The sequence below is a fragment of the Aotus nancymaae genome, unplaced genomic scaffold (assembly GCF_030222135.1).
Source record: "Aotus nancymaae isolate 86718 unplaced genomic scaffold, 86718_ANA_hifiasm-v0.15.2.pri h1tg000010l, whole genome shotgun sequence".
In the NCBI taxonomy this organism is placed as follows: domain Eukaryota; kingdom Metazoa; phylum Chordata; class Mammalia; order Primates; family Aotidae; genus Aotus; species Aotus nancymaae.
This window is the reverse complement of record NW_026988421.1, coordinates 5,449,815-5,477,432: the sequence shown is the minus strand read 5'-3', so window position 1 is coordinate 5,477,432 and position 27,618 is coordinate 5,449,815. Positions and strand designations below refer to the sequence as shown.

Below are 27,618 nucleotides of genomic sequence, written 5' to 3'. Positions count from 1 at the left end.
CTTCCAGCTTCAGGCCCTCCTTCCAGGTGCAGACCCCTCCCTGTGCTGGCCCTGCTTCCCTTCCCTCCTTCCCCATCCTCAGGCAGCTTCAGCCTAGCCACTCCCATTCTTTGCCTTGGTCTGTAAGTACCACTCATTCCTCTGTTAAAAAATAAATAAATAAAATCCTAAAACAGAAAGAGAGAGAGAGAAGAGGAGAGGGAGTCAGAGGACAGAACCAGAGATAGCAGTGAGGGAAGGTCTCAGCTCCACGCTGCTGTCTTGGAAGACACCGGGCAGCCGCACACCAGGGCAGCCTGCAGAAGCTGGAGAGAGAAAAGAAATGGACTCCCCCGAACCCCACAGAAGGGAAACCAGCCCTACACCTTGATTTTTGTTCAGTGAGATCCACTGTGAACTTTGAACCCCAGAATTATCAGATAATAAATTTACATTGTTGTAAACAACAATCACAAAAAATTTGCTATTTCTCCACCAAGCTGTCACCACATCACCTCCCTATGTGCCTAGTCCTGAGCTAAGCCACCGTGCCCAGCTGTCCGAGAGATTTCCCTCTGCCTGCCCTGGCACCTTGAACTGAGCTGGTCTGCAGCCACACTCACCTTCTACCCCAACCTACTCCCTGTTCTGGGCCCGCGTGCAGGTCACTGCACTCCAGCAGGGCTACATGAAACCGAACATGACCCGTAGGCATCACTGAGACTTCATGTTCCCAACTCTAAGGTGGAAATGCATCAAGCCTCCTTCCATCTGCCAAATAAACCCATCTTCCCTCTCTGTTACACTATTAGTTCTTCATTTTACCTATCATTAGGCTTTCAGTAAATAAGCAAATGAAGTCAAAACAACTGCCTTTATCCATAAGTAATCAAAATGTGTTTAGTGCTTTAGTAAGTAGTTTGTTTTTCTAATTTTCCTTTAATTAGCAGAGAAAGAATTCAAATCAATTCCTTATCTGGCAGATAAAAAATTAGACTCAGCTTTTGCTCTTACACACACATCCAAATTTTAATGTACACAAATTTATAATTGTTCTGTAATATAATATGCATCCAATACTAAACACATTTCTATATTTATCTTCTTGCTCTCGTCACAGCTTAATAAAATTATAATGATGACCTTTTAAAGTATCGTTGCCTGATCCACCTTTACACGTATCCCTAGCTCCAAATCTTGGCTATTGCGAGGGGCCTGCTGCATCTCACTGCCTGACAGTCTACGTTGGATGCACTACAGGCAGCAGTGGGGTCTATTAGAGCTCATGTAAGCTGTAAAGCACCCAGAAGCCAGCTCAGTGCTTAACACAGAGTTAGGGCTGTGATGAAAGATTGTCATCGAATGATGAGTAAATACATAAGGTCTCTGGGCATGTCTTACATTGTGTTCATACCAATGCATGTGATACTGTCGCTACATCACCTGTCCCAAAGGGAATGGGGCAATGGGGGAGGGGGTGTGTCATGAGGCTGAGGGTAGGAGGGGCCAGGACCATATTAAGGAATGAGCTGTAAATCAGCCCAGATTCAGTTGGCAAACCTGATTGCTTTAACCCAAACTATCCTGGTTGATTAAAGATATTCAGCAGAGTCAAATCCTTTCTCTAACCATCTAGAATGTCACAAATATTAGACATTGCTTTCAATACAAAATATTCTTTGAAGGAACAATAAGATTTCCCCTGTGGGACTATGCGGAGACTTCTCGATCGTCTTTGGGAACCATAATGGCAGATGTTGGAGAAGGACTGGATACGCCACTCATGGCTGATACCAGTCATGGAATCTTAGACAAAGGCTACAAACAGCAGAGGATGTTTAAAATGACTTCAGTGATTCTCCTTCAGGCTGAAGGAATTACAACCGTGTGTTCTCAGCAGAGAAGGTGTAGTATTCCACTGTGGTCACTTATTATCCTGTCAGTAGTTACGTGGAACGTGGATAATGAGCAAAGTCGTTCTTGCCGTTTAGAACCGGGATTGTCCCCTGCAGATGATGCAACCAGATCCAGTGCTCAGGTGAGGTAGAAATCATTGTTCTTGGACTGAACATTCTGATGCTAGCTCCTATTTGGCAAGAGGAGAGGCAGAACGGAAGAAAATAGGATTTGTGTTCTTGTGCCTGTATTACCCAATTTGGGAACTTACAGATCTGCTTAATTTTGATTGGGAAAAAGAATAAAGCATTTGAGGTTATTTCGGTTACTCTCTGCGGAAATCACACGCTACACCTCACAGATTAACAATTTCATAGAGCCGTAGTCAAGCGCGTGAGTTACAGTTTTATTCATTCCATTTATTCAGTGAGTCAGGCTCTGACAGGGGGTTGATTTGTTGTTTAATATTTGGGGGGATTATTTTGGTGTAGCTGTAACATGTTTACTTAAATACCGTGTGTTAAATGAGATGTTTTGGTTTGTTTTGATGGGTACTTATAAAGGCAATATACAGCGTTTCACACTTAGCATTTTCCCATTCTCAACATGGCACCAGGATTAGCGCAATGACTGCCCTGTGTATTTGGGAAGTGCCAGGTTTATTTCACCCAGAGAAAGGCAGGACTAGAAGACAAGGTTACTGCCAAGGCAGAGCTGAGCTGAGGGGATCTTCCCAAAACACTGGGTCCTGGTGCCATGCTAGGACCAAAGACTGTGGGTGGCAGCAAAGAGCCCGAAGGAAAAAATTGATTCTTCTTGCTTGTTTTGTGGTTCTTAGGGTGTTACCATAACAGCATGGATTCTTCCCTGTACTCAGCAGAACATATGGGAAGACTATAGTTAGCTCATCATTTCAACCCTTCCTCCCCCACACCCATCTCTCCCCCCTCCCCTGGGAATCTTCAATATGGGACCAATTTTTCTGTCGGTGAAAAAAAAAAAAGTTTAATTGGGATGAAATGTCCTTTTCTCCTGAACTGTAGACCAGCTGTGATACTTCCTGAACTTGATTGGAGTTGCAATTGACCACTCAACTGCAACGTAGACATTGTTCCTAGAAAGGCTGTGGAATTAGCCATGGTAGGAGAAACACCATCACAACATCCGATCCCCTGCATGTCCATCCAAACAGAAATAGCTTTGGCCAAAGGCAGGTGCAAGATACTCTAACAAAAAGAAGACACAAGGCAACCTTAAGCCATGGTCGGTCCTAAACACTAAAGCAGACCAAATGAGAATGTACTTCTCTAAAAACAGGCAGTATTTAGAAGCTGGTTTCGTAGAGGAAATTATCACTTTGCCCTTCTAACCGTCGTGTCAGGGCTTTAGCTCTGATCTTTGCAAATATCAATTAGATACTCAATAGCTATGTAGATGCCTGCTACAGGCGCCATAAGTAACTGAAGATTCCTAGTACTTCAGTACTAGGAATACTAGTACTGAGTGGGTCTAGAATGGGTACTAGACAGCCTCACTCAGAAATGTTTTTACCCTCAGGTGTTCTTTTAGTGTCTAAGTCTTTTCTCAGATGACACAAATCCAACTCTAATGCATTAAAACAGAAGAAATCTATAAATACCTGCATATATTTGGTAAGTTGGGGTTTCTTTAACTGGCTGTTTATTCCTCTGTTCAGAACAACACATTAAAACATGGAACCATCAAAAGCCAGTCACTGATGTTGTGCCAAGGTATTAAAGACTTTTATTTTTGTAAAGTGGGCTGTTGTACTGGTGGCATCTATGCTGGAGTCCCCAGGACCTACCCCTCCATTCCTTTGCAGTATCCTTTTGTTTTTGGCTCACTGGATTGAGAATTACGAGGTGGTTGGACAGTGTTCTTTCTTTTGTAGGAAACTATTAAGAAAGACTGGTTTTAAGGGGAAGTTATCAAATTTGTGGTCCCATAAGTGGTTCCCTCCCACTCATTAATCTCTGTGTCCCTCCACAGAACTGCAAATTTGGTTCTATATGTCTTTGGGGCAATTTTTTGAATTTCACTTCCCATAGAATTATGTGTCACTCCTGTTAGAGGCTGTTGTTCAGGCAGAGAGAGGGGAGAAGAGGCAAAAGGTTCTGCAAGCCAGGATTTTGTGAGGACTCCCTGGGAGAAGAAAAGGAAATACGCCTGATGGAGATGATGGAGAACAGAAGTCCTGCATGTAGAAGGCAAAGACAGAGTCTTGCAGAGAACTCACCACAGGCAGAGATAAAGCCGTGTAACCCTGTGCATCAGACATAAGCTTGAGAGTTACGCACACTGCAATCCTCTGATGTCACAAACCCGCCTGTTAAATGGCATTCTGTTAAAAACAAACCACAACAAAAACAGCGTCTCTTTGAAACAGAGGATGAGAGAGAACAGCTACCTGGTTTCCCTCAGAAAAAGGAATGAAACATGGAAACTACGATGCTTACTCATTTAAGATACATGAAATGTCATTTGATATTCTCTTTACTTGTGTCATTTTTTAAGATTTCATTTTACTGAACATAAAATCCCTTAGTCTGTATGGATTTCCTAGAGTGTAGGAGGGAGTCTAGGTGGCTGCCAGGTGCAACATTAAATAATATTGACTTACATGTTAAGGAAGTTTTTTTTTTTTTTCCTATTCTATTTCAAACCTTCTGTTTAGGCTGAGGAGAAAACCTTGGGTTTGGTGATAATATGTCCAACACCTCTCTAATATCTACTAATTTCCTATTTCAACAAAGCGAGACCAGGCCTCAGATGAGAGGTCTTCAGGAGGCAACAATGTCCAGCTGGAATTTAATCGCACTGGTTGGCTGGTTGGCTGGTTGGTTTTTCCATTGTATTTACTTTTAGATTGCCTTCTCTCTATGACAAGTGATCCCAATTTTCTAAGTAATGGAAGATAGACAGGATCAAATTGGGCACAGGTCAGGTTGGCTACAGATATATCAACTACTCCAGGAGTGCTGGCATGGAGACAGTAAATTTGGGAAGAAGCAGGGCCCAGGGCATTTGATGGGTTATTCATAGAGGTTCTATGCCAGGGCTGGTCCTCAGCACATTCTCTGTGCCAAGTGATAAACTAGAATCGTGTCAGTGACAAAGTGGATGAATAGAGAGTTATGACTGGGTCAGGGGGGCAGGGCAGTATCCCAGAAAGGTGGCAATAGATGGGCTGGGAGCCCCTATCCAGAAGAGGACCCAGTGGCCACTCCTGGGGCAGTCTTTCCTGCCTCTCGCCCCACCTCGTGCAGATAGTGTGAGGAGAACATATAGACCACTCACAGGTGAGCCATCAAGGATCCTCAGAAACCAACTGTAATCCCAGCACTTCGGGAGGTCAAGGTGGGCAGATCATTTGAGCTCAGGAGTTTGAGACCAGCCTGGCCAACATGGCGAAACCCCATCGCTACTAAAAATACAAAAATTAGCTGAGCATGTGGTGCACGCCTGTAATCTCAGATACTCTGGAGGCTGAGGCAGGAAAATTGCCTGAACCCAGGAGGCAGAGATTGCAGTGAGCCCAGATCGTGCCACTGCACTTCCAGCTTGGATGACAGAGCAAGACTCAATCTGAAAAAAGAAAAGAAAAGAAAAACCAACATGAACATAAAATGTTTGTACCATGCAATAAAGGCAAAGAGACATAACAATACCCTAGGAAGCCAAATGAGTGGAGAAAAATAAAAGTAAAATCATTATCAGGCAGAATTAAATATTACATCCGCAAACAAAAACCAAATAGAGACCTTGGAAATTAAAACGTTGTTTGGTTACAGGAAAACCTCAATAGATTGGCTAAATAGCAGAATGGATCATCGAAGAGTCACTCAGTAAGCTGGAAGATGAAGTTTGGGGATCTCCCAGAAACCAGTGCAAATAGGGAGTAGATGAAAGATATAAAGGAATACTTGAGAGCCGAGGAATACAGAGCCAGGTATTAAAATAGCCATCTAAGAAGCATTCTCGAAGAAAATAGAGGAGAGAAAATAATCAGAGATGTAATTGAAAAAAAACTCTATAGCTAAAAGAAAATTAAAAATAAAGAGACAATAGGGAAAAAAAATACCTAATTCCCAAGTGTGCATATTATGTAAATGTCAGATTTGATTAGCTAATTAAGAAGCTAGATGTAATCTAATTTTATAGCCAGCAAAACACACACACACACAAAATTGTGAAAATCTGAATAAGCCTGTGGATTATAGCAATATTAATTTCCTGGTTATGATATTTGTGGCAAGCAGAATTCTAAGATTATCTTCAATGAACCTCACTCTTGAATAATCCCCTGCCCTTGAGTGTGGCAGCACCTGTGAACATGATGCCATATCAATCCCATGATTATGTTATCTTATATGGCAAAAGAGATTTTTCCGATGAATTAAGGTCTCAGCTCAGCCTTAAAATATGCAGATTATTCTGGATGGGTCAAGCCCAATCAGGTGATCCCCTTAAAAAGGGGACTGAACTCTTCCTGGTGAAAGAGATTGCAAAACGTGAGAGGCACTCCACTGGAGCAGGTTTTCCATTGCTGGCATTGGCGATGGAGGGGGCCGTGTAGCAAGGAATGCAGCAGCTTGAGAGCTGAGAAGGCCCCTGGCTGACGGCAAGTGTGGAAGCAGGGAATCTCAGTCCTCCAACCACAGGGAACTGAGTTGTGCCACAACCACATAGGCATGAAAAAGAACCCCCGGCCTCTGATGAATGCACCTCCATTTTAGCCTGTGAGGCCTTGAGCAGAAGCCCTCACCACATGCACCCAGAGTTCTGGCCTGCAGAGCTGTGTGATAAATGGTGTTGTTATAAGCCACTAAGTCTGTAGTCACTTGTTACACAGTACTATGGGTTTAATATTTTTCCCTCCAAAATTTATGTATCACTTAATCTCCAATGTGACAGCATTGAGAGGTGGGACTTTTAAGAGGCGATTGGTTCATAAGGGTTCTGTTCTTACAAATGGATTAACCCATTCATGGATTTATGGTTAACAGATTAATAGGTTATCATGGAAGGGGGACTGGTGCCTTGATAAGAAGAGAAAGACCTGACAGAGCACAATGGTGTGCTCAGCCTCCTCTCAGTGGGATATCTCCATTTCACCCTAGGGACTCTGCAGAGAGTCCCTCACCAGATGCAGCCCCTTCACTTTGGACTTCTCAGCCTCCATAAATGTAAGAAATAAATTCCTTTTCCTTATACACTAAAGTTGTAGTTTATAACTTTAAATTATCATTCCAGATAGCCTATCCTAAGCAACAGAAAATGGACTGATACACACAGCAATCGAAAATGAATATTCTATTTTACCACAGTTATGCCAGATATTAGCATTGGAGAAAACTCGGTAAAAAAAAAAAAAGGCAGAGTCTTTCTGTAGATTTTTTTTTTTTTTTTTTGCAGCTTTCTGTGGCCTTATAATTATTCCCTCTAAAAAAAGAGTTCGTAAAAGGGAGATTGTGTATTCTTGTCAAATACATGTAAAACGGTGACAGAAATTGACCATGTGTTAAGCCTCAAGAACATTTTTAAATGTTCAGTAAGCAGAAATCATACAAATCTTAATCACTGACCACAATGCGGAAGTTACTTAATAAAATATTGGTAATGAAAAACAACAACAAAAGAAAAAGAGTACACTTCTTAATAATTATTGAATTCAGAATGAAAACAGACCAGGAACAGAGGCTCACATGGATAATTCCAGCATTTGAGGATGCCCGGGTGGAAGAATCACTTGAGCTTGGAAGCTTGTGACGATCTGAACAACATGGTGAAACCCTGTCTTTACAAAAAAATACAAAATTAGCCAGGCATGGTGGTGTGCATCTGTAGTTCCAGCTACTCGGGAGGCTGAGGCAGGAGGATCACTTGCCCCGGAGGTCAAGGCTGCAGAGAGACATGATCACGCTATTGCACTCCAGCCTGGGCAACAGAGCAAGACCCTGTCTCAAGATCAACAAAACAAAACAAAGCAAAAAAGAAAAAGAAAAAAAACAATTGCAAACTATTTTAAAATTAACGATAACAAGAACACCATGATATGTCTGTGCACGGTGGCGTTCTGAAGGAGTAGCCTTCACTACGTTCACAAGAAAATAGGAAAGACTAGAAATAATTGAGTGATGTTTCCACCTTGAGAAGCTAGAAAAAGAAAAATAAAATAAGCTCAAGAAAGGAATTAGTAAACATGCAAGCATACATTAATGAGATCAAAAGCAGACAACAGCAACAAAAATGTAGAGTTGGTAAACAGAGCAAAGGCATGTAAGCATTCAAAATGTCAAAGGACAGGATGTCACTTTAAGAGCCTTAAAAAAGAGAACTGTATTAAAACACCAAAATTTTACAAACCCATATGAAACAAATGGTTTCCTCTAAAAATAAAAATGACCAAAATTAGAAAAAAAAAAAATGGAAGTACCATAGAGACCAATCTCCACAAAAATAAGTGGAAAAGACATGCCAAGATTTGCACCTGAAAACAGCTCCAGGTCCAGGAACTTTCCTGGCAAATTCTACAGGTATTTGCAATTTACATAGGCAGTGTCAGAGGATACAAAAGGAGAGAAAGCTGCCTTCAACTGAAAGTTAAAATAGCAATTGCAAAAGTTTAAAAACTAAAAGACCGCAATTAAGCTAGTTGCATATTGAATTCGGAGTGTATCAAAGGCATAATACCTCATAACAACTAGAGTTTCTCCCAAGAATGCTAGAATGGCTAAAGTGTAGAAAATCCATTGACACGCCTTATTATATTAACAGATTAATATAGAAAAATATAAGATTATCTCAATAAACACCAGAACATCGTTTGCTATAATGTCACTCCATACATACAACCATAGCACAGATTCTTAGAATTATTTGATAATCTCAAGCAAAGGAAGTCCTAAGCAAGACATGAAATCCTGAAGCCATTAAATAAAAAATTCGTTCATTTTACCTGTGTTAAAAAAAAATGCAGAGCTTTCATATGATGTGTACCTTACCAAAGCAAGATGTTAACAGTAGAGGAAACTGGAGATTTTGAGGGGAGAGAGGGAATACAGGAACTCTGAACTTTCCATTCCATTTTTCAGTAAACCTAAAACTGCTCTAAGAAATAAAGTTTATAAGCAACGAGGAACAAAAAACAAAAAATTAGATAAAACACTTGAAATATATTTGAGACAAAGGCTTAACACCTTAATATATAAAGAAATCAGTGTTGAAAAATGCCTACTTTGAATGAAGAAACCTTCCAAACAGGATTTGTGTGAGCGACATGGCTGTTTATTCACCTGGGTGCAGGTGGGCTAAGGCCGAAAAGGGCATTAGCAAAGGGCAGTGGGATAGGAGTTGGTTTTATAGGTTTGGGTAGTTTTTTCGGGGGCGGGGGTGTTGCAGAGTAAGTTCTGTTATGGTGGTGGGATTGGGTGAGAGGTATTTACATTATTATAAGAACAGTTAAGATGGCAGGGTTGGGTGAGGGGCTTGTCCGGGGAAGTTCCGCTGGGTGATCAGGGGCAATGGCAAACCCAGGCAGGGGTGGGAGACTTCAGCTGAGGCAAGCAGGACTTCAGACTTTCAGGCTCCAGGCTTGCATATGGAAACCTGACAATCAGAACCAGGCACAGTGGCTCATGCCTGTAATCCCAACACAGGAGGAACACTTGAGACCAGGAGTTTGAGGCTGCAGTGAGCTATGATGGCATCACTGCACTCCAGCCTAGGCAACAGAGCTAGATCTTGTCTCTTAAAAAGAAAAGAAAAAGACCGGGCACAGAGGCTCATGCCTGTAATCCCAGCACTTTGGGAGGCCAAGGCAGGCAGATCACGAGGTCAAGCAATTGAGACCATCCTGGCCAACATGGTGAAACCCTGTCTCTACTAAAAATACAGCAACTCGTAGGAGCTGAGAAGGCCCCTGGTTGACAGCAAATGAGGAAGCAGGGAATCTCAGTCCTCCAACCACAAGGAACTGAATTGTGTCACAACCACATGGGCATGCAAGAGAACTCCTGGCTTTTGATGAGAGTCCACCTAGATTTTAGCCTGTGAGATCTTGAGCAGAAGCCCTCACCACATGCACCCAGACTTCTGGCCTGCAGAGCTGTATGTTAAATGGTGTTATAAGCCACTAAGTCTGTAGTCTTTTTTTTTTTTTTTTTTTGGCAGATAAAAGAAAATGTTTATATCCTTTTCGTGGAAATTAGTACAACTTCTATGGAAAGCAGTATGGAGATTCTTTTTTTTTTATTATTGCATTTTATGTTTTGGGGTACATGTGAAAAACGTGCAAGATTGTTGCATAGGTGCATACGTGGCAGTGTGATTTGCTGCCTTCCTCCCCTTCACCTATATGTGGCATTTCTCCCCATGCTATCTCTCCCCAACTCCCTACCCGCCACTGTCCCCACCACTCCCCGCCAACAGACCCCAGTGTATAGTGCTCCCCTCCCTGTGTCCATGTGTTCCCATTGTTCAACACCCGTCTATGAGTGAGAACATGTGATGTTTGATTTTGTGTTGTGTCAGTTTGCTGAGAATGATGGTTTCCAGGTTCATCCATGTCCCTTCAAAGGATGCAAACTCATCGTTTTTGATGGCTGCATAATATTCCATGGTGTATATGTGCCACATTTTTCCTGTCCAGTCTATCATCGATGGGCATTTGGGTTGGTTCCAGGTCTTTGCTATTGTAAACTATGCTGCAATGAACATTCGTGTGCATGTGTCCTTGTAGTAGAACGATTTATAATCCTTTGGATATATACCCAGTAATGGGATTGCTGGGTCAAATGGAATTTCTATTTCTAGGTCCTTGAGGAATTGCCACACTGTCTTCCACAATGGTTGAACTAATTTACACTCCCACCAACAGTGTAAAAGTGTTCCTATTTCTCCACATCCTCTCCAGCATCTGTTGTCTCCAGATTTTTTAATGATTGCCGTTCAAACTGGCATGAGATGGTATCTCAATGTAGTTTTGATTTGCATTTCCCTAATGACCAGTGATGATAAGCATTTTTTCATATGCTTGTTGGCCTCATGTTTGTCTTCTTTTGTAAAGTATCTGTTCATATCCTTCGCCCATTTTTGAATGGGCTTGTTTGTTTTTTTCTTGTAAATCTGTTTTAGTTCATTGTAAATTCTGGATATCAGCCCTTTGTCAGATGGGTAGGCTGCAAAATTTTTTTCCCATTCTGTTGGTTGCCGATTCACTCTATTGACTGTTTCTTTTGCCATGCAGAAGCTGTGGAGTTTGATTAGGTCCCATTTGACTATTTTGGCTTTTGTTGCCAATGCTTTTGGTGTTTTGGTCATGAAGTCCTTGCATACGCCTATGTCCTGAATGGTTTTGCCTAGGTTTTCTTCTAGGGTTTTTATGGTGTTAGGTCTTATGTTTAAGTCTTTAATCCATCTGGAGTTAATTTTAGTGTAAGGTGTCAGGAAGGGGTCCAGTTTCTGCTTTCTGCATATGGCTAGCCAGTTTTCCCAACACCACTTATTAAACAGGGAATCCTTTCCCCATTGCTTGTTTTTATCAGGTTTGTCAAAGATCCGATGGTTGGAGATATGTTGTGTGGCCTTCGACGCCTCTGTTCTGTTCCATTGGTCTATATCTCTGTTTTGGTACCAGTACCATGCTGTTTTGATTACTGTAGCCTTGTAGTATAGTTTGATGTCCGGTAGTGTGATGCCTCCCGCTTTGTTCCTTTTGCTTAGAATTGACTTGGCTATGTGGGCTCTCTTTTGGTTCCATATGAAGTTTAAGGTGGTTTTTTCCAGTTCTGTGAAGAAGGTCATTGGTAGCTTGATGGGGATAGCGTTGAATCTGTAAATTACTTTGGGCAGTATGGCCATTTTCATGATATTGATTCTTCCTAACCATGAACATGGAATGTTTCTCCATCTGTTTGTGTCCTCTCTTATTTTGTTGAGCAGTGGTTTGTAGTTCTCCTTGAAGAGGTCCTTTACGTTCCTTGTTAGTTGTATTCCTAGGTATTTTATTCTCTTTGTAGCAATTGTGAATGGCAGTTCACTCTTGATTTGGTTCTCTTTAAGTCTGTTATTGGTGTATAGGAATGCTTGTGATTTTTGCACATTGATTTTGTATCCTGAGACTTTGCTGAAGTTGCTTATCAGTTTCAGGAGATTTTGGGCTCAGATGATGGGGTCTTCTAGATATACAATCATGTCGTCTGCAAATAGAGACAATTTGACTTCCTCCTTTCCTATTTGAATACCCTTTATTTCTTTTTCTTGCCTGATTGCTCTGGCTAGAACTTCCAGTACTATATTGAATAGGAGTGGTGAGAGAGAGCATCCTTGTCTAGTGCCAGATTTCAAAGGGAATGCTTCCAGTTTTTGCCCATTCAGTATGATATTGGCTGTTGGCTTGTCGTAAATAGCTTTTATTATTTTGAGATACGTTCCATTGATACCTAGTTTATTGAGGGTTTTTAGCATAAAGGGCTGTTGAATTTTGTCAAAGGCCTTCTTTGCATCAATTGAGATAATCATGTGGTTTTTGTCTTTGGTTCTGTTTATGTGGTGAATTACATTTATAGACTTGCGTATATTGAACCAGCCTTGCATCCCCAGGATGAATCCTACTTTATCATGGTGGATAAGCTTTTTGATGTGCTGTTGTAATTGGCTTGCCAGTATTTTATTGAAGATTTTTGCATCTATGTTCATCATGGATATTGGCCTGTAGTTTTCTTTTCTTGTTGAGTCTCTGCCGGGTTTTGGTATCAGGATGATGTTGGTCTCATAAAATGATTTGGGAAGGATTCCCTCTTTTTGGATTATTTGGAATAGTTTCAGAAGGAATGGTACCAGCTCTTCTTTGTATGTATGGTAGAATTCGGCTGTGAACCCATCTGGACCTGGGCTTTTTTTGGGTGGTAGGTTTTAATTGCTGCCTCGACTTCAGACCTTGTTATTGGTCTATTCAGGGTTTCGACTTCTTCCTGGTTGAGGCTTGGGAGGAGGCAACTGTCCAGGAATTTATCCATTTCTTCCAGGTTTTCTAGTTTATGTGAGTAGAGTTGTTTGTAATAATCTCTGATGATGGTTTGAATTTCTGTGGAATCTGTGGTGATATCCCCTTTATCATTTTTTATTGCATCTATTTGGTTATTCTCTCTTTTCTTTTTTATTAATCTGGCTAGTGGTCTGTCTATTTTGTTGATCATTTCAAAAAACCAGCTCCTGGATTTATTGATTTTTTTGAAGGGTTTTTCGTGTCTCTATCTCCTTCAATTCTGCTTTGATCTTAGTTATTTCTTGTCTTCTGCTAGGTTTTCAGTTTTTTTTGATCTTGCTCCTCTAGCTCTTTCAATTTTGATGATAGGGTGTCAATTTTAGATCTCTCCTTTCTTCTCATGTGGGCACTTATTGCTACATATTTTCCTCTAGAGACTGCTTTAAATGTGTCCCAGAGATTCTGGTATGTGGTGTCTTCATTCTTGTTGGTTTTGAAGAACATCTTTATTTCTGCCTTCACTTAATTGCTTATCCAGTCAACATTCAGGAGAAAGTTGTTCAGTTTCCATGAAGCTGTGTGGTTCTGGGTTGGTTTCTGAATTCTGAGTTCTAATTTGATTGCACTGTGGTCTGAGAGACTGTTTGTTATGGTTTCTGTTCTTTTACATTTGCTGAGGAGTGATTTACTTCCAATTATGTGGTCAATTTTAGAGTAGGTGTGATGTGGTGCTGAGAAGAATGTATATTCTGTGGATTTTGGGTGGAGAGTTCTGTAAATGTCTATTAGGTTTGCTTGTTCCAGGTCTGAGTTCAAGTCCTGGATATCCTTGTTAATTTTCTGTCTCATTGATCTGTCTAATATTGACAATGGTGTGTCTAATATTGACAATAGTCTCCCACTATTATTCTTTGGGAGTCTAAGTCTCTTTGTAAGTTATTAAGAACTTGCCTTATGTATCTGGGTGCTCCTGTATTAGGTGCATATATATTTAGGATCATTAGCTCTTCTTGTTGCATTGATCCTTTTACCATTATGTAATGTCCTTCTTTGTCTCATTTGATCTTTGTTGCTTTAAAGTCTATTTTATTAGAGATGAGAATTGCAACTCCTGCTTTTTTTTGCTCTCCATTTGCTTGGTAAATCTTCCTCCATCCCTTTATTTTGAGCCTTTGTGTATCCTTGCATGTGAGATGGGTTTCCTGGATACAGCACACTGATGGGTTTTGGCTTTTTATCCAATTTGCCAGTCTGTGTCTTTTGATTGGGGCATTTAGTCCATTTACATTTAGGGTTAATATTGTTATGTGTGAATTTGATCCTGCCATTTTGATGCTAGCCGGCTGTTTTGCCCATTGGTTGATGCAGATTCTGCATTGTGTTGATGCTCTTTACCATTTTGTGTGTTTTTGGAGTGGCTGGTACTGGTTGTTCTTTTCTATGTGTAGTGCCTCTTTCAGGAGCTCTTGTAAAGCCGGTCTGGTGGTGATGAAATCTCTGAGTACTTGCTTGTTCACAAAGGGTTTTATTTTTCCTTCACTTATGAAGCTTAGTTTGGCTGGATATGAAATTCTGGGTTGAACGTTCTTTTCTTTAAGGATATTGAATATCGGCCCCCACTCTCTTCTGGCTTGCAGGGTTTCTGCTGAGAGATCTGCTGTGAGTCTGATGGGCTTCCCTTTGTGGGTAACCCGACCTTTCTCTCTGGCTGCCCTTAGCATTTTCTCCTTCATTTCAACCTTGGTAAATCTAACGATTATGTGTCTTGGGGTTGCTCTTCTAGAGGAATATCTTTGTGGTGTTCTCTGTATTTCCTGGACTTGAATATTGACCTGCCTTGCTAGGTTGGGGAAGTTTTCCTGGATAATATCCCGAAGAGTATTTTCCAGCTTGGATGCATTCTCTTCATCACTTTCAGGTACACCTATCAAACGTAGATTAGGTCTTTTCATATAGTCCCATATTGCTTGTTGATTTTGTTCATTCCTTTTTACCCTGTTTTCTCTAATCTTGCCTTCTCGTTTTATTTCATTGAGTTGATCTTCGACCTCTGATACCCTTTCTTCTGCTTGGTCAATTCGGCTGTTGAAACTTGCGCATGTTTCACGAAGTTCTCGTGTTGTGTTTTTCAGTTCCATCAATTCACTCATATTCCTCTCTAAGTTGTCCATTCTCGTTAGCATTTTGTCAAGTCTTTTTTCAAGGTTCTTAGTTTCTTTGCATTGGGTTAGAACATGTTCTTTTAGCCCACAGAAGTTTCTTATTATCCACTTTCTGAAGGCTGATTCTGTCATTTCATCACACTCATTCTCCATCCAGTCTTGTTCCCTTGCTGGTGAGGAGTTGTGATCCCTTGTAGGAGGAGAGGTGTTCTGGTTTCGAGTGTTTTCATCCTTTTTGTGCTGGTTTCTTCCCATCTTTGTGGATTTATCCACCTGTCGACTTTGTAGTTGTTGACTTTCTGATTTTGGTAAGTTTAAGTCTGCAGCAGCAGAACTCATAAACCCCTTTTTTATATTTTCCCCAGATGTTCTGTCCCAGGGAGTTAGGGCTTTATGAGTTTCCGCTGTGCTGCTGCAGTTTTCCTTGCCCACAAGGAGGCAGCCTAGTCACTCTCTGCCTGCAGAGGCTTCGCTGAGCTGCTGTGGGCTCTGCCCCACTGCCATGTGAACTTCCCTGCAGTCCTGTTTATATGGGTGTTGTTAGAACTGCTTCCGCTATGTTGGCCTGCCTCTGTAGTGATGTACTCTCTCTGTAATGGCGGGTTGCCTTGACGACGGCAGGTTGCCCAGCAACTGCAGGCTGCCTCCGTAATGGTGGACGCTCCTCCTCCACAGAGCTGGACCATCCCGGGTTCAGTTGTGCTTGCTGTGAAAGTCTCAACCCAAAGCCTTTCCAATTGCTGTTTTTTTGTTTTTCTGGGGGTGGGACCAGCTGGGCCTGGTTGCCTGGCTCCCTGTCTCAGAGCCTTTTGTTTTTTAGTTGAACGGTCAGTTCTCTACCAGGTGACCTGGTCGCCTGTTGAATAGGCGCTGGGATCTGTGTGATTTCCCGTGCAGCGACCCACTGCACTGGCTGAAACTGTGGCTCTGAGATTCATGGTGCTTTTTTGCCCAGGAATCTCCTGGCCTGGCTCCCCGTTTCAGCTCCCCTTGCTGGCTAAGAGGGGACTCATTCTCATTTACTCTGTCCTGGGAACCGCTGCGCCAGGGCGCAGGCCCAACAGCCGCACTGGTGACCTGTGGGGCTCCTCCGCCTGTGAATCTCCTGGTCTGTGGGCAGTAAAAATCCGTCTGGAAATGTGGCGTCCACTCACCCTTTGCACTTTCACTCAGACCTGCAATCCTGAGCTCCTCCTAACCGGCCATCTTGGATCACCTCCCTGTAGTCACTTGTTACACAGCACTATGGGTTTAATATTTTCCCCTCCAAAATTTGTGTTAACACTTAATGTCCAATGTGACAGCATTGAGAGGTGGGACTTTTAAGAGGCGATTGGTTCATAAGGGTTCTGTTCTTCCAAATGGATTAACCCATTCATGGATTCATGGTTAATAGATTAATAGGTTATCATGGAAGGGGGACTGGTGCCTTGATAAGAAGAGAAAGACCTGAGAGAGCACACTGGCATGCTCAGCCCCCTCTCCATGGGATATCCTGTTCAAAAATTAGCTGGGTGTGATGGTATGCACCTGCAGTCCCAGTTACTCAGGAAATTGAGTCAGGAGAATTGCTTGAACCTGGGAAACGGAGGTTGTAGTGAGCCAAGATCATGCCATTGTACTCCAGCCTGGTGACAGAGCAATACTCTGTCTCAAAAAAAAGAAAAGAAAAGAAAAAGAAAATAAGGATATATACTATCTGTAACAATATTCCAATTGTACCTGAGGTTCTATCCAATGCAATCAGATGGGAAAAATATAAATGTTGGAAATGACATAAAAGAATTATCACTTTTACGAATGATGTAATTTTCCATTTAGAAAAATCCAGAAGAGAATCAACTGAAGCATTATTAGAACTTTCTTTTTATTTTATTAGAATATTTATTTACTTATTATTAGAAGTTTAGCCAGGTTGCCAAGTAGAAGATTCATATACATAAATCAATAGTTTTCCCATGCAACTGCCAAAACCAATCTAAAAGTGCAACTAAAACATTCAAAATAGCCACAGACTTTCAAAATATACAGGAATAAACATGGAACAGAAACACATCAAACCCATGTGAGGAAAATTATAAACTTTGCTGAGGGACACAAAGTAAATTCGAACAAAGGGGAAGATGCAGCATAAAGGTGTTGGTTTTCCCATAAATTAAAAGCTAAATTAGGGGAAATGCCTATCACGTTGGCAAAGTTATTTTCATTGTTGTTTGTTTGTTTACTTTACAAGATTATTCTAAAATTCATATACAGAAAACATATCCAAGATAAACAAGAGCATGTTGGTATGGAGTGATGGGGCCATTGCTCAGTCTAGAGAAAGGAAACAGAGGAGGCCACTGCATGGGAAAAGATACTCAACTTCACTAATAATTAGAGAAATACAAAATAAGAAAATAACAAGGTACCGTTTTTCCCCCTTAAATATTCTGAAATATTTAAGTGATAATATGAGAGGGGAAAAAAACAGAAATTCACAGGTACTGTTGGTAGGAGTTCAACTGGTCCAGGCTTTTTCAAAGGCAATGGCAGTATTTCTCAACACTTGACGCATGACTGTCAACCAAGCACCAACGAAGCAACTTTTCAGAGTCTACCTACCCCAGAGGTGCAAGCAAACATCTATCCAGAGAGGCTGATCAAGCATGTTCATGTGCCATTGTGTCTAACAGGAAAAAAATGATTCAAATGTCTATTAAGATAATTATTTAAAACAGAGTGAATTTGTATTTGGGAATATAGGCAGTGATTTTTTAAAATATCAGCCTATTCATACTGACACTACAAGAATTCCAACACACATTATTAAGTATCAAAAGAAAGCTGTAGAAGGCCAGGTGCAGTGGTTCATGCCTGTAATCCCAGGACTTTGTGAGGCTAAGGTGGGCGGATCTGGTCAGGAGTTCAAGACCAGCCTAGCCAACAAGGTGACAATTCATCTCTACTAAAAATATAAAAATTAGCCTGACGTGGTGGTGCACGCCTGTAATCTCAGATACTGGGGAGGCTGAGGCAGGAGACTTGCTTAACCCAGGAGGTAGAGGTCGCAATGAACCGAGATCGTGCCACTGCGCTCCAGCCTGGGAGACAGAGTGAGACTCTGTCTCAAAAAAAAAAAAGAAAAGTTGTAGAATATTTTGCACTGTGTAACATAGTAATGTTCAAAATTTTATGGTTTATGCACATGTATATGATTGTAAATGCAGATTAAAAACAAGTGGTTAACTTACTTCTGAGGACATACAAGATTGGAGATTTGATGAAATCAAGGAGGACTTTTGTTTCCTCTGTATTGTTTGAAATTTCAAAATGAAAATGTGACCATATATTAAGGATGTACTTTTAAAAATTAACCAAAAGTAAATGTGGCAATCTGAAAAGTTTATTTACACATGTGTGTGTCATCATATATTTATTTCATAATGATATGTTTTTTAACCTTATAAAAATCATAAAAGTACTCAAAAAATTAAATAGTAGTGTTGGATCAGAAAACATATACTTTTAGGATGTCTGATGAAATACCAATATTACAAAATTCATCAAGAATCTTCTGGAAGGATTAGGACTCCAGGGAAGAAACAACCTTTTTGTCAATAGCGAACCTTACTTTGGGTTTTTCAAAAACTCTGTATAGCTTCGCTCAGGAAGAAACATAAACGTGTTCCACATCTCTTTATAGCATCGTGGAAAGCGTCTGAAACTTGAGACCACCACGGCTTCTTTATACACATATGATATTTGGTTATGTGAAAAGCCATCAAGATAAGATGGAACATAGTCACATGCCCAGAGATTAAAATTTCTTGAAAAGTGTTGCCTTTTATCTGGAGAGATCTTCTTACGTCCCAGGCCCTGGAGAAGAATTGAAGAATTACAAGATTAGAAGGAAAATATTCAAGATCACATAGTTTTGTTTTTTTGTTTTCTGAGATGGAGCCTCGCTGTGTCACCCAGGCCAGAGTTAAGTGGTGCGATCTCAGCTTACTGCAACCTCTGCCTCCCAAGTTCAAGCAATTCTCATGCCCCAGCCTCCTCAGTAGCTGGGACTACAGGTATATGTTACCACGCCTAGCTAAGTTTTTGTATTTTCAGTAGAGACAGCGTTTTGCCATGTTGCCCAGGTTGGTCTTAAACTCCTAAGCTCAGGCAATCTGTTCGCCTCAGCCTCCCAAAGTGCTAGGATTACAAGCATGAGCCACTGTGCCCAGCCTCAAGGTCACATAGTTCTGCGGTCTTTCTGAAAATCAGTTACATGACACGTATATGTTTAAATGCACCCTAGCATGACTGTCTCGAGGTCTCCTTTACCAGCCTGTTGAAGGCTGTGCTTTGACACTCATGACACCCTGATGGGGTTCTGTTATTGTCCTCACAGTCTTCCAGTGCCACCAAGGGGCCTGGGCTTTTAGAGACATGGAGGGCAGAACCAGAGGGAATGCAGCCAGAAACAGCCTGTAGGCCAGCCTCAAACCTACAGACCAACATAGGTTCCTACACCCCAGCACCCCAACCTTCCCCACTCCCCAGCATTGAGCTTCCTCCCCAGCACTCAGTGGGACTGAGGATGACTCTTTCTCTGAAAAGTCTGAGGAGGCCAAATTCTTTCCCAACCCTGAGGGCTCCCCTGAAGGACCCAGCACCTTTGGATCCTGACCCACAGGCTTCCTCATTCACTCTCAGCACCCTCCGTGTAAACCTGAGAATTTCTGCGTACTCAAAATTGTAAATTCGGTTTGATCACAACTAAGTGAAAACTAAGAAAGAAAACACTATACTGATGTGAGTGACTGAAAGGAAATGGACATTACATTACATAGACGTCATCAGTAAAGTGAGGTTGTCTGTGACGAAGGTCGGTGTCAGCTTCACAGCAGGAGACACAAAGCACATTCCAATTAGAGTAATTGGAAAACAGTCTATAAAGAGACTATCTATATTTGTGTGGGTATGTGTAGGGACACCCCAAGGGGCTGTGCAATGGTTCCAGGACTGAGGGGACTGGGGAGGAACGCAGTCCATGTAGACCAGCCCTCAGAACCAGAGTGGGGAGAATAGGAGGGGCGTGGCACTGGAGGGACAGGTGTATGATGCGGGGCACAGTGTCCAAGTCAGCTTCTAAAGAATTTCTTGGCCAGGCGCAGTGGCTCACGCCTGTAATCCCAGCACTTTGTGAGGCCAAAGCGGACAAATTACCTGAGGTCAGGAGTTCAAGATCAGCCTGGCCAACATGGTAAAACCCTGTCTCTACTAAAAAAATACAAAAATTAGCTGGGCGTGGTGGTGAGTGCCTGTAATCCCAGCTACTCGGGAGGCTGAGGCAGGAGAATCGCTTGAACCCGGGAAGTAGAGGTTGCAGTGAGCCAAGACTGCACCACTGCACTCCAGCCTGGGAGACGAGAATTAAAACTGTCTCAAAAAAAAAAATTACTTGAGGATACTCCAGCAAAAATAAAAAACAAGTAAAAGAAAGGGATGATGAAAATTGGGGAAAGAGCTGCCAGGAAAGTAGCAAGTAACATTTATGATGAAGTCTAAATGCTTGCTAATAATGTGACTATGAAACGTATTGAACTGTATAAATTCACAAAAAGGATAGGAAGGAAGGAGGGAAACAGAAAGAAAAGAATCTGCAGCTGAAACTCCAGGATTTCAACTTGATTCGGGAAATCAGGGCAACATCTTTGAGCTCCCAGTGGAAGTCCAACAATGGCAGCAACAGGAGTTGTGGGAAAACAACCCGGCCAGCAGCACAGCAGCCCCGGAACAGGAAACGAGTGAGATAAGGCACGCTGGAAGACTTACCTTATTCTTGGGGAAAAGCTATAGTTATTAATTTTTATACATAGAGTCATATAGTATTAATATAATTATCAAATATTTATACTTGAGAGTAAGTACTCGTAAAATAACAGAAGTCAGAGTGAGCAAATAAATTCAATCAATCTAGCAAAGTCAGGAGAGGAAGGAAAAAGAAACAAAATATAAGCATAATAAATGGGAAACATAGAAGTGAGATGGCAGAAATAAAACCAAAACCATAAATTGTCATAATAATGTGAATAGGCTAAATTCTCATATAAAGAAATAGATTCTTGGATTTTTTTAAACTCTGCTGTATTCTATTTATAACAGAAAACAAATGCAAATCAAAATGACTATAAATTATGGAGACAAAGGAATGGACCATAATGCAAAGAACAAACATTAGCAAAAAGAGAGTTTAGTGGCAATGCTACTATCATAATGTAGATAGAATTTATGGCTAAAGGCATCACGCATATAAAGAGAAACACTTCATACCGACAAATGGCAAAAACCACCATGGAAATAAAACAACAAAATTTTTTTATGCAGAAAGATATGGTATTAAACTATACAAAGCAAAAAAGAAATTTAGAAGCTCAAGAATAATCTTAGAGGCAGAAATTGACAGATCAGTACAAAAATTTAAAAAAGGATATGAAAGATTTAAACATAATTACAGTCCTAAATTAATAAGTATAAAGAACTTTGTAACCAATGGGGGGAATACATATTATCTGTAAACAGCCATGACACACTTGTTAAAGTTAATCACATACAAGACAACGAAGAACATCTCATAATTCAAAATGTGAAAGTCTTAGATAATATTCTTTAAAATTTACCATAACCCATACAGCTAGATATTAGCAGTGAATAGATTATTTCTAAAATTTTTAACCATATAGATAATTCAAAACAGTCTTCTAATTTTTCTTAGAAAAAGGGAAATTAAAAATTAAATCATAGGCTATTTGAAAGCAAATAATGAGATCTTAACTGGAAAAACCTTTGGGATGTAGCCAAGCCAATAATCTAAAGACTATTTATAGTTTTAATAAATTATTAACAAAAACAATTGCAAATATGCGGTCTAAACATTCAACTGAAAAACATTTTAAAGGAACAGCAGAATAAGCCTACTTTGAGAGATGTTATGCCAGTAAAATTGAAATGAATTAGATGAATTTTAGGCAAATACATATCAGCAAAATCTACCCAAGAAGAGGAGGAAAGTTTGAATAGAATAATAATCAAGAGAGAAAGAAAAGGTAATAAAAAACTTACTCTAAAAAAACGCATCAAACTCAAGTTATTTCATAGGCAAATTCTGTCTAACCTTCATAAACTGAAAATCCAAATGTGATATAAGCTATTCCAGAACATAGAGAAAGTTGGAAAGCTTCCAGGGCTTTCTAGAAGACTATCATAACCCTGGCAAAATACAATGTGGTACAATCCTGTTTATATCATTAGCAGATACACATCTATGTGTGTATGTTTGAGTGTGAATTGGAAAAATTCTCAAATTTTACCCACAAAATCATTACGAGCAGTGAATCATCAAGGTCAGCTTGTGAGGAAGGAAAGTAAGGCTGTGAATTTATTTTTAATTTTATACAATTCTATACTATTTCAGTTTTTTAAAGGACATATGTTGCTTTGGTTATTTAAAAAACAATATTAAGCTCTCCATTTACAGAGGCAGGCGAAGTGGATATTCTGGTTCTGTTTTCAACATTCTGCCAGAAGAAAACCAGATTTTGGGGGTTAAAGCATTTCTATTTAGTTAAGACATTGCAGTCTAGAGGAACGAGGGATTTGGGGCAAGTTGTTCAACTTTACTGGATCTCGATTTGCTCATCTCTAAATTGGGATGCTGAGTGTAATTGGCCTGTAGGATTGTTGTGAGGATTGAATACAATAATATGAGATGTTGGTATATGGCAGAAGCTTTACAAATGGTGGGCCATTTATGTAAAAGTGTAAAATACAAACTGGATTTTAAAGAATTGGTTCGAAAGAAGGAATGTAAAATATCTCATTAAATGTTTATATTGATTACATGTTGAGTGGATCATTTGGAGAATTATTGGGCTAAATAAATTATTTTTGTTTGTTTGAGATAGAATCTCACTGTGACACTCAGGCTGGAGTGCAGTGTTCATGATCATAGCTTACTGCAGCCTTGAACTCCTGGGCTCAAGTGAACCTCCCACCTCAGTCTTCTGAGTAGCTGGGACAACAGGCATGCACCACCACACCTGGCTAATTTTTTAATGTTTTGTAGACACAGGGTCTTACTATGTTGCCCAGGCTGGGTCTCAAGCTCCTGGCCTCAAGTGATCCTCCCATCTCAGCCTCCCAAAGTGCTGGGATTACAGGTGTGAGCCACTGCTCCCAGCCACTAAAATATATTATTAAAGTCAATTTCACCTGTTTCTTTGTACTTAATGTGACTACTAAAAGAATTAAAATTATGCACACAGTTTATACCACATTTCTATCACATAATGCTGTGTTAACCACCATTGTGGCAAACTTTGTGTTCTCCAGTGACGGGGAACTCACCACCTGTAGAGAAAAGGCAACTCCAGTTATGAGGAAACCCTTCCTTATATTATGTAAGCTCCTCCTCCTTCTGATCATTCCGCATGGATCCTGGCTCTGCCATCCTGAGATACGTATAGCAGTCCCTCCAAGTGTAACATAATGTGGTTGGGTCAGAGGCTGGACATTCAGCGCTCCTGAGTCCAGCCTCAGTTCTTTCCTGTCTCCTAGGAGAGCCTGATGCGAGAGACTCAACATTCCCAAGCCTCAGTTTCCCTATCTGTAAAATGGGAATAATACCAACCTGATATGGTAGCTTTGATACAAAGAGAAAATATATACAATCCAATAGTGTGAATAGGCTGCAAATATTTTTGCTTGAATAGCAATCACATTTTCATTAACCATTCGTCCATTGACGAACACTTAGATTGATTCTGTAGCTTTGCTATTGTGAATAGCAAATACGTATACGGCCAAATACATATACAAAAGATCTTCACAGGAAAGCTCGCAAAAGACAATTTATTCGAAGGCACTTGGAGAAGGATGAAGCGCACATAGCCCTAGGCAGAGCACTGGTGCAGGTCGTGAAAGCTGCGTGGAACTCTGAGAGCTTCCAGCATTTTTTTTAATCTGTTAGGAGGCTCACTTAAGACCTCCCTTTGTTTTGCCCTTGTTCCAGTTTTGAGGTCAGTCCTCTATCTTCAACACACCTCCAAAAATCAAGATCCCTTTTCTTGCTCCCTGTTTTATTAATAATTCGGAAAGAAATACTCACGGAGTCAAAGTAGGATCCATAGTTCTCCAAACTGTGCCGATTGTCATGCGCGGAGAAGGGGAAGTGGTTATTCACTGCTTGCTGGAAAAGGGGGATGGGAGAGAGAAAAGGCACACGTCAGAATCCTGCGTGCTTTCAAAACTGGGATAGGGTGATGTGGGAGGAAGATGGATGAGGCAAAGAGACCATTAAACCTGGCCCCAGAGATGGAAAAGACACACAGGGTGGGGAGGATGTCCGTGTGCCTGTCAGCACAGGGCTTTGAACCCGGACCTTATTTCCAGCTTTCCAGAAGTCATAAAAATTCTCTTTCAAAACACCTTACTTGGAGGCAACGATGGAAAAGTGTACAGACTCATGGAGCCAAAAGCTGGGAAAGACTTCTGAGGCCGTGTAGCCCACCTCTGTCATCTGACCATTAAGGGTCCCAGGAGACCAGAGCCCTGGCCCAAGGCCTTGGGGTGACCCTGGCAGGCATGGAATGGGACCCTGGCTTCTCCTTCATGCCACTTCAGGGACTTGAAGTTGCTCAGGAATCAGCCGGGGAGGCAGGAGGTGCATGTTAGTGAGCTGTGGGCTGGAAGGGGAGGTTGCTTCTTGTTTGTGGAAGAGCTAACTTGATTGTCTGTAGCAGGAGGTAATTCCTTCTGGAGAGCACCAAGGTACGGGTGGGGAGAATACCAGCCCTTAGGAGTCCAGGGATAGTACATGCACAGTCTCTTACAAGGAAGAATTGTTTGGCCAAACCTGCCAGCGGCGCTGCCCCCTCGGAGATCCACAGGAGCACGTGGCTGTGGTCAGTGATCAGGACTCACCTTCTCCCGAACTTTGTATATGGGCGGCAGCTTCCCCTCCACTTGCCGAGACAAGTGCGGACGATGGGGCTCTTTTAACGCAGCACTGGTGATGGATTCTGGTGTCTTTTGCGTTAGCCCGATGTGAGGGAACTGGAAGAACAGCACACGCCTTGATTAAAACCAGACACATCTGAATCCACAAGCCAAGTATCAGGGCTTCCTCTCCACAGTGATTAAAATGCAATTTGGGTGCTTCTGGCATGCAATGGAAATGGCATAATTTTTGTAATTTTCAAGTATTCTTTCCAAGACAAAAAACATTGTGATGGCCCAGAGCCATCACTGCCGGTTGTTTCAAGTTACAGAGGCCACCCCTGCTGTGCTGGCACCTGGAAATGCTTCCAGAGCCTGGGAAGGAGGGTGTGGTCCTCAGAGAGTGAGCAGACGCGTTCTGAGAAGACAGAAATGTGTTATTCGAGATCCTTCCTGCGGTCAGAGAGCTCCCGGTACTGGGGGCCTAGGAGCCAACCCACGTTCATGGCAGTGAGCCAGCCTCCAGCAATGTAGGCATGAGATGGCCCTAAGACAAGGGAAAGGAGAGGAACAGAGTCCCCAGTGGTTCTCCGCTGGTTATGTGGGATGATAGAGGGGAGGTAACGTCTAGGAGGGAAAAAGAGGGGGTAGAAGGGTGTTAAGCAAGAAAAGTGAGGACAGTGAGGATTATATTTTTTTATTTATTTTTTTTTATTATTATTTTTTAAAGCCTACAGCACGCAGTATTCCCAAGTGGTCTCCCATCCAAGTACTAAGCAGGCCTGATCCTGCTTAGCTTCTGGGATCAGATGCATTCAGGGTGGTACGGCCATAAACAGTGAGGGTTGTCTAGAATGTGTCCTTTTGATCTCCCAACAAAAGCCTGGGAAGGAAACAGGACTGGACAGAGGGAGGTAGTCCCAACAAGGGCCTCTGTTGACCCAGCTGGGAGCTCTGGACATGGGGTGGCCCCTCAGAGTTGGGGAGAGGAGACCCAGTCTCTGTACACCCTAAGCAATGAGGCATTGGACTGATTTCCTGGGCTACCCCTCAGAAGAGGGAGTGACCCCAGGAAGGCAGCTCTCTTCAGCCAGCAGATCCCTAGGGGTGGGCAGTCAGGGTCACACTCCCAGCAGCCGGAGTGATGAGTCTTTCATTCCTGAAGGGGAATGTGGCTGGCTCTTGATGGCTAGAGAAACTCACCCCAATTTTATTTGAATGGCACCTCTTTAAAGCCACCCTAACAAAGTGAGCTCTGATGCAGGACTCTAGGAGGAAATAAATGGAAATAAAAGACAAAACCCAATTCAATGAAAATTCCCACAAAGGGAGAAGGAAGCTTAATGTGGTTGGGTCAGAGGCTCCTGAGTACAGCCCCAGCTCTCTCCTATCTCCTAGGAGAGCCTGACGCAAGAGACTAAAGTTGCGTCAAGCCTCAGTTGCCCTATCTGTAAAATGGAAATAATACCTACCTGATATGGTAGCTTTGATACAAAGAGAAAAGGTATACAGTCCAATAGTGCGGATAGTTTGCAAATATTCTTGCCTGAATGGCAATCACATTTTCATTAACCACGCGTCCACTGACGAACACTTAGATTGACTCCGTAGCTCTGCTATTGTGAATAGTACTGCAATAAACATGCAAGTGCAGGTATCCCTCTGATACATATTTTTTTATTTTTATTTTTTATTGTGCTTTTTCTGGGGTACATATGCAGAATATGCAGGTTTGTTACATAGGTATACACGTGCCATGGTGGTTTGCTGCACCCATCAACCTGTCATCTACATTAGGTATTTCTCCTAATGCTATTTCTCCCCTAGCCCCTACACCCCAGCAGTTCCCGGTGTGATGTTCCCCTCTCTGTGTTCACGTGTTCTCATTGTTCGACTCCCACTTATGAGTGAGAATATGGGTGTTTGCTTTTCTGTTCTTGTCTTAGTTTGCTGAGAATTATGGTTTCTGGTTTTATTCATGTCCCTACAAAGGACATGAACTCATCCTTTTTCATAGCTACATAGTATTCCATGGTGTATATGTACCGCATTTTTTTAATCCAGTCTATCTTTAATGGGCATTTGGGTTGGTTCCAAGTCTTTGCTATTGTGAACAGTGCCATAATAAACATACATGTGCATGTGTCTTTATGGTAGAATAATATCTAATCCTTTGCACATATACCCAACAATGGGATTGCTGTATGATTTATTTTTTAAGTAGATACTTAGTAGTAGGATTGCTGGATCAAATGGTAATTTCTCTTTTTAGTGTTCCAAGAAATCTCCATACTATTTTCCATAGTGGCTCTACTAGTTTACATTTCCACCAAAAGTGTATAGGAGTTCCCTTTTCTCCCCATCCTCGCCAACATCTGCTATGTTTTGTGTTTTTAGTGATAGCGATTATGACTGGGATAAGACGATATCTCATTGTGGTTTTTACTCGCATTCCCCTGATGATTACTGATATTCAGCATGTTTTCATACACCTGTTGGCCATTTGTATGTCGTCTTCTTTTTAAATTTTTAAAAATTTTTATGTGTACATAGTAGATGTATACAATAGATTATTATTGACTGTAGTCACCCTGTTGTGCTATC

General features: G+C 41.4%; 1 protein-coding gene across 2 annotated transcripts in view; it reads right to left on the bottom strand.

Annotated features, from left to right (window-relative positions):
* Positions 1-27,618, bottom strand: part of TEX36 (testis expressed 36) — a 92,942-nt gene that overhangs the window by 49,238 nt on the left and 16,086 nt on the right. Inside the window, exons 2-4 of one of the 2 annotated variants that reach the window (XM_012453481.2) lie at positions 25,000-25,131; positions 24,185-24,265; positions 18,409-18,903 (exon numbers count right to left, since the gene is read on the bottom strand). In XM_012453481.2, coding sequence (XP_012308904.1) covers positions 18,655-18,903; positions 24,185-24,265; positions 25,000-25,131 — 462 coding nt within the window. In that variant the 3' untranslated portion in view covers positions 18,409-18,654. Of the gene's footprint in view, positions 1-18,408; positions 18,904-24,184; positions 24,266-24,999; positions 25,132-27,618 lie in introns of those variants that run through there. The other variant, XM_012453482.3, reaches the window with a different exon arrangement.